We start from the raw sequence: 10,660 nt of genomic DNA on the forward strand, positions 1-10,660 counted from the left end.
TGTTTTATCACATACTATGGTGTGTTTTAATACGTGTGTTTGTAAATTGCAGTTGACTACTATTTGGGTATCATGCGTTGGGACTTTCTGTGTTTGAATTGTTTAGTCATGTATTTTATAACATTGATTGGTGTGTTTGGAGTCAGTACATTTATTTTTATTTACCTTGTGCACATCCATTTCCAGGAGCCAAGAATTATTCTAGTTTCAATCAAGAGTTATTCTCTGGGAAGATATGTTGTTACTAAAGCCAAACTCTGAGATCCCCACAAGTATCATTGATGCTTGGGCAGCTATTTTGAATAATAATGAGGAGGATCGGCTTTCGTCGAGATTCTTTGCTTCCACGTGGACAACTGTAAGTTAAAATTATAAAACAAATAAATCCTAAAAAACATACAAGTTCTAACAATAATAACATTTAAATTGCAGCTGTACACAGTTGTGAATCCCCTTGGCGAAGAGGATGAGAGATTTGTGAAATTGAGTGACAACTACCTAGTGGACAAAACCTTTGCAGTGGAGACCCAATGGAAAAACATTCAACATGTAAGTGTTACGAATTGCTTAGTACATTCTATTATTTGATTGGTGATTTTGGTACACATTTTGGCACAATTTTTTTCCTTTGATAGTTTCTGTTTCCAATAATAGCATCTCAACAATATTACATGATTCATTTTGATCCACTGTGTGAGAGATTTGAGGCAATAGACAACTCATCTAAAGTTTACAAAACTGATGACAAATATGGAATTGTGCATACGACATTGGTAACACACTGACCTCTTGCTTTTCTCATACACAACACTATATTCAATAACTACAATTTCTATGCCTTTAATTGTATGCAACAAAAATTTTTTCAATGTTCATGACTGGTTTGAAATCAACTTACAAATCTGAGAAGATTGCGAAGTTGAAACTAAAGAGAATGAAGATGTCTTGGAGGGATAACAAAAACAAGGTTGATTGTGGTTTGGTTTTCATGCGCCATATGGAAACATTCAGAGGGAAATTACCAGAACTATGGGACTGCGGTTTGCAAAAAGAAAACAAGGACCAGTTGAATGCTTTAAGAATCAAATACTTAACTGCACTTGTCATGTCAGATGTAAATGAGCACAAAGCCCGGAACATACAACAAGCAGCAGAGTTTGGACTGGAAAATTGACTTTGGCGGTAAGTTTGATGTTGCACTATCTGTTTGTGGCTTCTTTGACACTGTTGATTAGACAATACTTTTTGGTTGACATTATGATATGTCTAGGACAGCTGGTACGTAGTTTTTTAACTGCTAATAGCTTTGACTATGTTGTTTAGGAACTTTATTTGTTACTACTTTTTGGTTGAATGCACAGATTATGAACAATTGCAAAATGGACCATTGAGTTTACTAACACACCACATAAGGTGTAAAACACACCACTGACCTTACTAAAACACACCACTCAATATGTAAAACACACCGCATAAGGTGTAAAATACACCGCTGACCTTAGTAAAACACACCACTCAAGGTGTAACAATGCAACACTGACCTTACTAAAACACACCACTCAAGGTGTAAAACACACCACTTACCTTAACTAAAACACACCACCTAAGGTGTGAAACACACCCCATAAGGTGTAAAACACACCACTGACCTTACTAAAACACACCACTCAAGGTGTAAAACACACCACTGACCTTAGTAAAACACACCACCTAAGGTGTGAAACACACCACATAAGATGCAAAACACACCACTGACCTTACTAAAACACACCACATAAGGTGTAAAACACACCACTGACCTTACTAAAACACACCACTCAAGGTGGAAAGCACACCACTGACTTTACTAAAACACACCACTCAAGGTGTAAAATGCAACACTGACAATACTAAAACACACCACATAAGTGTAAAATGCAACACTGACAATACTAAAACACACCACATAAGGTGTAAAACACACCACTACAATACTAAAACACACCACATAAGGTGTAAAACACACCACTGACCTTACTAAAACACACCACTCAAGGTGGAAAACACACCACTGACGTTACTAAAGCACACCACTTAAGTTGTAAAATGCAACACTGACAATACTAAAACACACCACATAAGGTGTAAAACACACCACTGACCTTACTAAAATACACCACTCAAGGTGGAAAACACACCACTGACGTTACTAAAACACACCACTTAAGTTGTAAAATGCAACACTGACAATACTAAAACACACCACATAAGGTGTAAAACACACCACTGACCTTACTAAAACACACCACTCAAGGTGGAAAACACACCACTGACGTTACTAAAACACACCACTTAAGTTGTAAAATGCAACACTGACAATACTAAAACACACCACTCAATGTGTAAAACACACCACTCAATGTGTAAAACACACAACTGATCTAACCAAAACACACCACTCAATGTGTAAAACACAGGACTAACCTAACTAAAACACACCACTCAATGTGTAAAACACACTACTCAAAGTGTAAAACACACCACCGACCTTACTAAAACACACCACTCAAGGTGTAAAAATGCAACACTAACCTAACTAAAACACACCACTCAATGTGTAAAACACACCACTGACCTTACTAAAACATACTACCTAAGGTGTGAAACACACCATTGACATTTCGAAAACACACCACTCAAGGTGTAAAAATGCACCACTTACCTCACTAAAACACAACAGTCAAGCTGTAAACATATTAAAAAACACCACTTACTCACCATACGTCAAGTACGCATGTGCGTAACAGGACACACCAATACTTGTATTAAAATGCACCAGTGCACAGATTAAAAGTATTAACATATGTATCAAAACACACCACCCTATGAATTAACACAAATCATATACAGTAATACAATGATCAATTTCAATTATTTAAAGGACATGTCCTACTGTTATGGCCATATTCATCACAAGTGTGGCATCTCCTTGATTGCTTTGCACACTTGCTTGCAGCTTTCTCCCTTGCACTCTTCAATCGCTTATCACTACCCTTGTTCTTAGCTTTGACAGGGTCGTGCACTTCCACTGAAAAGGCCTTGGACATAGACTTACAAAACGAATTAATCACACTTTGCTTGCTACCAACAGCCACGCTACTGCCATTATCACTCCCATCTTGAAGAAATAATTTCCTTTGATCATTAATAACGCTTCGTATCTGTGACAAACGATCAATATTACCATCAGCCAACCCCACACAAGCATAAATATCAGACCACATAAGATTAGTAAGCAGCCTAACGTTCTCCACTTTCGTAGATTGATCAACAACTATACCATCAATATCAAATATTGGGTGAGATTGATCAACAACTATACCATCAATATCAAATATTGGGTGCAAACAATCAACAACTATACCATCAATATCAAATATTGGGTGCAAACATGCACCCTTTGTCCACCGATGCACCAAATACCTAGAAGGAATACTCTCAAGACCATGATCTTTAAAAACAAAAAAGATATGCTTACACAACAAACCCATCCTCTCAAACATCTTGCAAGAACACCTTGCACAATTATCATCCAAAACTAAATTGATAGCCCATGCTCGATGGTCACCATCTTTTATCACGTAAGACACACTACCATTAGAATCACTCAAAGATACCACTTGACAAGAAAAACAAGCTGCACAAATCTCCTCTTGAACATCATAAAACACAGAAATTGTGTAAACACCCATGGTATGCCGCTCCAACGCCAATGGTGTCTTCAACACGGGAAAACAAGCTTCACAATCAACATTTAGTTTTGCTTTGGCATGCCGCTGTGCACCAATAGCACTATCATAATGCACCAAAAATTCAACCAAGCTAGAATGTCCATTAGAGAAGCTACCAAAGAAACTGTTTTGAGACTCCGATCTAGATGTGGTCCTAACCAAACCGGCCATAAACTCATCATGAAAGTNACCAAACCGGCCATAAACTCATCATGAAAGTATGGAGATGCCCAAAATGTACGGGACTCAAACAAGTAACGAAACCAACCATTATCACCCAACCCATATTCCTCCATAATCTGATTCCATCACAGTTCAAAGGCCCCGGGATCAATTGAATTATCCCAAACGATGCAATTCAACTTCCTCCTAAACACCTCGTTTTTAGACAAAATCGGTCCAACCTTCTCTCCCACCTTACACATTATATGCCACATACAAAATCTGTGTTTTGACGCACCAAACACTTGAGCAACGGTAACCTTCACAGCTGGATCTTGATCTGTAACAACGCAAATAGGATCATGACCCATAATTTTCTTAAAACTCTCCAAAAGCCACACGTATGAGTCTATGTCTTCCTTCGTAAGTAGCCCAGCACCAAAGGTGATGCATCTCTTATGATTATCAATGCCAGTTAATGGGACAAAAACCAGATTATACCTACATAAGGAAAAACACAGGAAAAACAGTTAACACAATAACACGTCTCAGAACACACCATATAAAAACAGTTAACACAATAACACGTCTCAGAACACACCATATAAAAACAGTTAACACAATAACACGTCTCAGAACACACCATATAGCATTGAATAATACAATAACACGTCTCAGAACACACCATATAGCATTGAATAATACACCACTATTCTATACAAAACACCATATAGCATTGAATAATACACCACTATTCTATACAAAATGCACAAACAAAAAACAGATTACTAACCTGTTAGTACGATATGTAGCATCAAACGTAACAACATCACCAAACAAAGAAAAGTTCTTCCTTGATACTACGTCCGCCAAGAAGACCCTTGAGAGCTGGTCAGCCTCATCAACATCATATTCAAACCCAAATGCTTCGCACAATTCACGCATTTTAAACAGCGTATCTATGAACAATTGAGCATCACCATTCAAAATGTACGCCATTAAATCACGTTTGAAATTTTGAAAGTCCACACTTGTAGCCCCCACATTAGAATACTCACCAATAATATCCTTGAATAACCTATACGACCGAGTAGGGCCAATGTTTGCCCGAACACAACTTGCAACGAAAATTTGATGGCCAAAATCAAGATTGCGATTGACTCTTAAAAACTGCTTAGTAATAAATGAACACATCGAATGGGTATGCCGTTCCTCAAAAAAATGCACAGAATAACAACCTTTCGGTATGAATTTAAAAACCACCTTAGCCTTACACCCAACCCTACTTGTTAACCTCCGCCTCTTCGCATCACTACAATTGCTATGCTTGAACCCCTCACGACTACATACAACATGCTTCAACACAATACCACCATCTCTACCCCTTCGAGTTGTGCTCTGCCTACAGTCAAAACCAACAGAGCCAGCATATTGTTTATAAAAACCAAAAGCACTATCCAAGGAATAAAACTGTTGCCCGACATGAGGCTTCAAACTATTGGCACAAATTGGACGCCAATACTTAGTCATACCGGGTGATATTTCCATATCACAAGAACTGCCTTCTACACCAATGTCTGTGGAATAACCTTCATCACAAACCCCACTAGCAGAATTCATATTCACACCTACACCATTGTCAAATAAAATGCACCAGTGTGCAGATCAAATCACACCAATAACCAAAATAAACAAAAATGCAACTGCTCTCTTAAAACGCACCTAAATTTCTAACAAAACACACCATTCAACTGAACAAATTACAACATAACATTGCCCCCGTACTCATACTACAACTAATCAAATAAAAATGCACCAACATACATATTAAAACACACCATGCAACGTCCTAATATGCACTAGTTCTCAGACCACAACGTACCTATTAAACCACCACAGTTCACTACTAAAATACACCATACCACATACAAAACACACCACACGTCACCATGAACAAACAACATAAAGACCATCGTCATCACACATTACTGTCGCCGGAAAACCGCCATTACAACAAATACATTAATTATTCCAAAAGAACAATCAACATATAATAACAAATTCAAACTATCTAAATCAGGATTTTTTTTAAATTAACACTGGAACACAAAAATATACCGGTATCCATAGTTCCACACCGCGACTAGCTCCAATTCTCCAGCGCGATCTTCTCCGGCGCGATCTTCTCCCAGCTGTGATTTCCTCGCAATTACGATCAGTAGTCTCATCGCGATCTTCTCGTCGGTGAGAATTACCAAAACAATAGAATTATGGATTATATACATGCACATAACACACCTAAAATTACAATAAAGTCCTTACTTACCTTAGCGCTATTAAAACTTCCTAATCCTAATATATCACAACCACCGTCGGATCAGAATAATCGAATGGCGCAAGCTTGGCCACATGACCGCACCTATTAACACAGCCGCATTTGATTAATATTATATATATATATATATATATACGTATGTATGTATACGTACAAAACACTCATACCGTGAATATATGTACATACTTACAAAATATAACATTCATATAACCTATGTATGCATACATTATCTACGAACATGTATACAACAAATTCCGAAGTCCATAGAGTGGTTACAGAGGTTTAGTACGAAATCCTCAAGATTGACACATAAATTCCAACATAGAACTCCTAATTTCATAATTCAAAACTTATCAATTGTCTAATTTCAAGTGACAATGACCAACTTAAGGGATTCCTTACCTCACAAGTGTGTAATATCACCGTAAAAGTAGTCTTGAACCTTTATCCCCAATTTTCACCGAAAATCCCTAGGTAGAATACACCACCATAACAACATATTTAAGAAATCTTCACCTACAATCAAGTTCTGGGGAAAAAATCAAGACTTTTTAACCAAATAAAATTAGAATTTTAGCGAAGGATGATCAACTTTGTGTAGAAGCTTGGCTATGGAAGTTGTTGCTCAAGGTTGAAGATGAAGTTCTCCCCTCCCTCTTTTCTCTCTTAAAATTTCAGCCAAGGGGTGGAAATGGAAGACAAACCCAATAAAATCTACTCTTTTAATATTTTAATAAGGGTATGTGGCTAATTAAAGTGACACTTGTCAATTTCTTGTGGTAGATCATGGAAAAATATCTTTGGCTTGCCAGTTATGGGTTAAACAGATATAGTTACGGTAGAAAATAATTTAGTTAAGAATGATTTCGAAACCAAAATTATTCCGAACTTGATCCTATCATTAAATCCTAAAATCGGACAATTTTCGGTACATCGCGAAATACAGCGATACCAAGGTTGTAATAAATTTTCACTCTCATGGGTTAATCTAATTTAAACTTAACTAAGTAGGAAGTTCATGGTTAATGGTATAGTGCATACAGTCCACTTCCTAGGGCAATCTGAACTGAACACATGTTCCTAAAATTTTTACGGTTCGTGACCGGCACGCATGTTCGCAGCTTATTATCAACAATTCTAACTCGCAAAATCGTCTTGAAATATCTACTGAACATAACCCATGTATGTCAATGCCTAAATTTTTTTTCAAACACTAGACTTTTTGGAATGAGTGAAGGGTTACAGTCTACCCTCCTTAAGAATGGTTTCGTCCCCGAAACTTACTTCTTAGCATCTTAAGGTTTCAAGGTAGACCACTACTTACTTCCTTTTACACATAATGGCATCTAGTACGCCTAATCTAGCACACAAATTAATTTAGGTATATAACGAGTAAATCGACTCTACGCACCTGAGTTAAACAGTTCAGGATAACGTTCCATCATAACGTCCTCCAACTCCCACGTAGCTTTCTCTAGGTTGTGGTTCGACCACTGAACCTTGATCATTCTGACTGATTTCCTCCTTGTGTCTTGGGTTTTAGAATCTAAGACTCGAATTGGTCTTTCTTCATACGCCAACGAATCATCCATTTCTAATTCCTCAGGTTCCAATACATGGGATGTATTAGGTACATATCGCTTAAGTTGAGAGACGTGAAATACATTATGTACTCTGTCGAGCTCAATCGGTAGGGCCAATTGATAGGCTAAATTTCCTACCCTTTCCAAAATTTCGTAAGGTCCTATAGAATGAGGACTCAACTTTCCCTTCTTCCCAAATCTCTTGACTCCTTTAGTAGGTAAGCCTTTCAATAATATCTTCTCTCCAACTTGATATTCCGTGAATCGTTGCTTCAAATCGGCATAAGACTTTTGACGATCCTGCGCGACTTTCATCCTCCCTCGAATTACCTTGATTGCCTCAGTAGTCTCTTGTAAGTACTGAGGTCCAAGAATGACAACATCACTTTTGTCGCTCCAACACAGAGGACTTCGACATTTTCGCCCATACAATGCTTCATAAGGAGCCATTCCTATACTCGTATGTGAGCTATTGTTATATGAAAATTCTATTAGATCCAACTGCTCGTCCCATGAACCCTGAAAGTCAAGTACACAACCTCTGAGCATATCTTCCAATGTTTGTATCGTTCGCTCCGTTTGGCCATCAGTGGCAGGATGAAAAGGTGTGCTTAGTTTGAGTTGAGTGCCTATTGCCACTTGCAACGTTTCCCAAAATCTTGACAGAAATCGTGAGTCCCTGTCTGAAATGATATCATGTGTTACCCCGTAATATTTAACCACGTGTTTAATGTAGGCTCTCGCCATCTTCTCCATCGACCAAGTTTTGTTCATTGGAATGAACCTTGCTGTTTTGGTCAGTCGATCAACGATAACCCACACTTGATCGTTTTCAGCTTTAGTTCTAGGTAATCCTCCCACAAAATCCATAGAGATTGAGTCCCACTTTCACTGAGGGATCTCTAATGGTTGTAGTAAGCTCTTTGGTTTGTTAGGAACATCATGTAATAGGTTTTGATGATACCAACTGTTAAGTAGAAATCCCCGAGTCTCGACGCATAGGCAAAACGCTGTAAGTTCGACAAGTAAACCAAGAGCGAAAATACAACCGAGTAACTTTGAGCTCAACTCGGAAAATATTTAAGCTTGAGGTAAATTTGTTTGAACATCTTAGAAGTCTCGTGTATTGTAATCATATAGACAGATCAGAAGAAGGCATGGGACAACACTGGAGGAATAAGGGTCTGCGAGACATCAACTAAGTCTCGAGACATAAGCAGAGTTCGAGAGGTAGGACCTCTCGATACAGTTATCCAGTTCGAGACATAAACAGAGTTCGAGAGATAGACCTCTCGATATTTGAGTTCGAGACATCAAGCGATCAAGATATCAACCTTGGTCTCGATACACTAACAGTTCTCCAACAAAGCTGAATGACGGTCATACTCAAAGTTTGGAGAAGAAGAATATCATGGAGATGGAGTAATGAAGAGGTGCCGAACGTGAAGATTTCAAAATGGGCGGAAATGGATGACACGTCAGATTTCCACCACAAACGGTCAAAAGGTGCACCAATGCTGAAGTGGTCTGATTCCCTACAATCAAGGAATAATGGGAATATAAAAAGAGTAACTTTTACCAAAAGACAAAATTGGAGCATGGACTCAAGAAAAGTGAACTATGGAATATTCACTACAAGACAAAGAGGTTCAAGTTACAAGATCACCACTCCATGAAATATGCTGAAAATACGCAAGACCCATGATCAGCATGGGAGACAAATTTCAAACGGAATAATTTTCCCTCCAACGGAATTATTCCTCTACTATCATATATAAGGACGTAAAGACACAGAAGGGAAAAGAGAGAAGGGAAGTGAAGAGAAGGGGTTCGAAATTCTTAAGAAGTGTCTGTCTAAAACGTTCAAAGTGCAAAGTGGTTAACTTGGAATATCATCCTGATATTCAAAATAGCGAGAAAACACATCTTAGTGTTTCAAGAGAGTTACAAAGCTTAAACTGTTATACATCCAGAAGGTGACCGAAGCTGCTCTACATCGAAGTTGATTCAACGATAGCTTGTGGTCAGATTGGAGCCTGTTACATTCAACTGTGACAACCAAAAACACCTTGCTTTGGATTAAGCAAGAGAGGTGGAGTAACCTGGCAGCTGTCCGAGTGAAAGAAACCTGAGGCTTGACGCGGGCTTGGTGATCAAAGGTCAAGTGCTCGAGAGGTGGAGTAGCTGGAAGCGGGGAGAAAGACCTTGGAGAGGTAGAGTAACCTGGGAGCTGTCTTGTGAAGATCCTGAGGCTTGACGCGGGCTTGGTGATCAAAGGTCAAGTGCTCGAGAGGTGGAGTAACAAGAAGCGGGGCGAAAAACCTGAGGCTTGAGGCGGGCTTCGTGATCAAAGCTCAAGCGCTCGATATTGTACTAAATAAGGGAAGTTTTTAGTGCAATCCTTCCAGGGAGTTTCTGGAAGAAGAGTGGACGTAGGCGGGTTGGCCGAACCACTTAAAAATCTCTCTTGCATTTACTTACTGTTTTTATCTCTCGCTAACCTCTCGATTGCACTGCATATAAACGCACTTCTCGAACTAACTCAAACTCGTGCTAACTAAAAGGGGATAACATTTCCGCTGCGCATAAAACTTTGTCTTCACCTCGTGAGGTATCGAACCTAAACATCCTAAGTTCAATACACACGAGAGGTTGAAAAGATTTGCAAAATCTTATACAAGTCTATTCACCCCCCCCTCTAGACTTGTACCCCATCCCCTTGGGACCAACAATTGGTATCAGAGCAAGCTCTCTGATCGATATAAATCTTTGTTTATATTGCCTAGAGATCCTTCTTTGAAAAGTCTTTT

At 38.6% G+C, this 10,660-nt stretch overlaps 1 protein-coding gene across 1 annotated transcript; it reads right to left on the reverse strand.

Annotated features, from left to right (window-relative positions):
• Positions 1-2,906: 2,906 nt before the first annotated feature.
• On the reverse strand, positions 2,907-3,941 carry LOC116004018. Its single transcript, XM_031243958.1, has one exon. It carries the CDS (start codon positions 3,939-3,941, stop codon positions 2,907-2,909), a length of 1,035 nt encoding a protein of 344 aa, XP_031099818.1.
• Between the last annotated feature and the right edge of the window lie 6,719 nt (positions 3,942-10,660).

Source organism: Ipomoea triloba, chromosome 14 (genome assembly GCF_003576645.1).
Source record: "Ipomoea triloba cultivar NCNSP0323 chromosome 14, ASM357664v1".
In the NCBI taxonomy this organism is placed as follows: domain Eukaryota; kingdom Viridiplantae; phylum Streptophyta; class Magnoliopsida; order Solanales; family Convolvulaceae; genus Ipomoea; species Ipomoea triloba.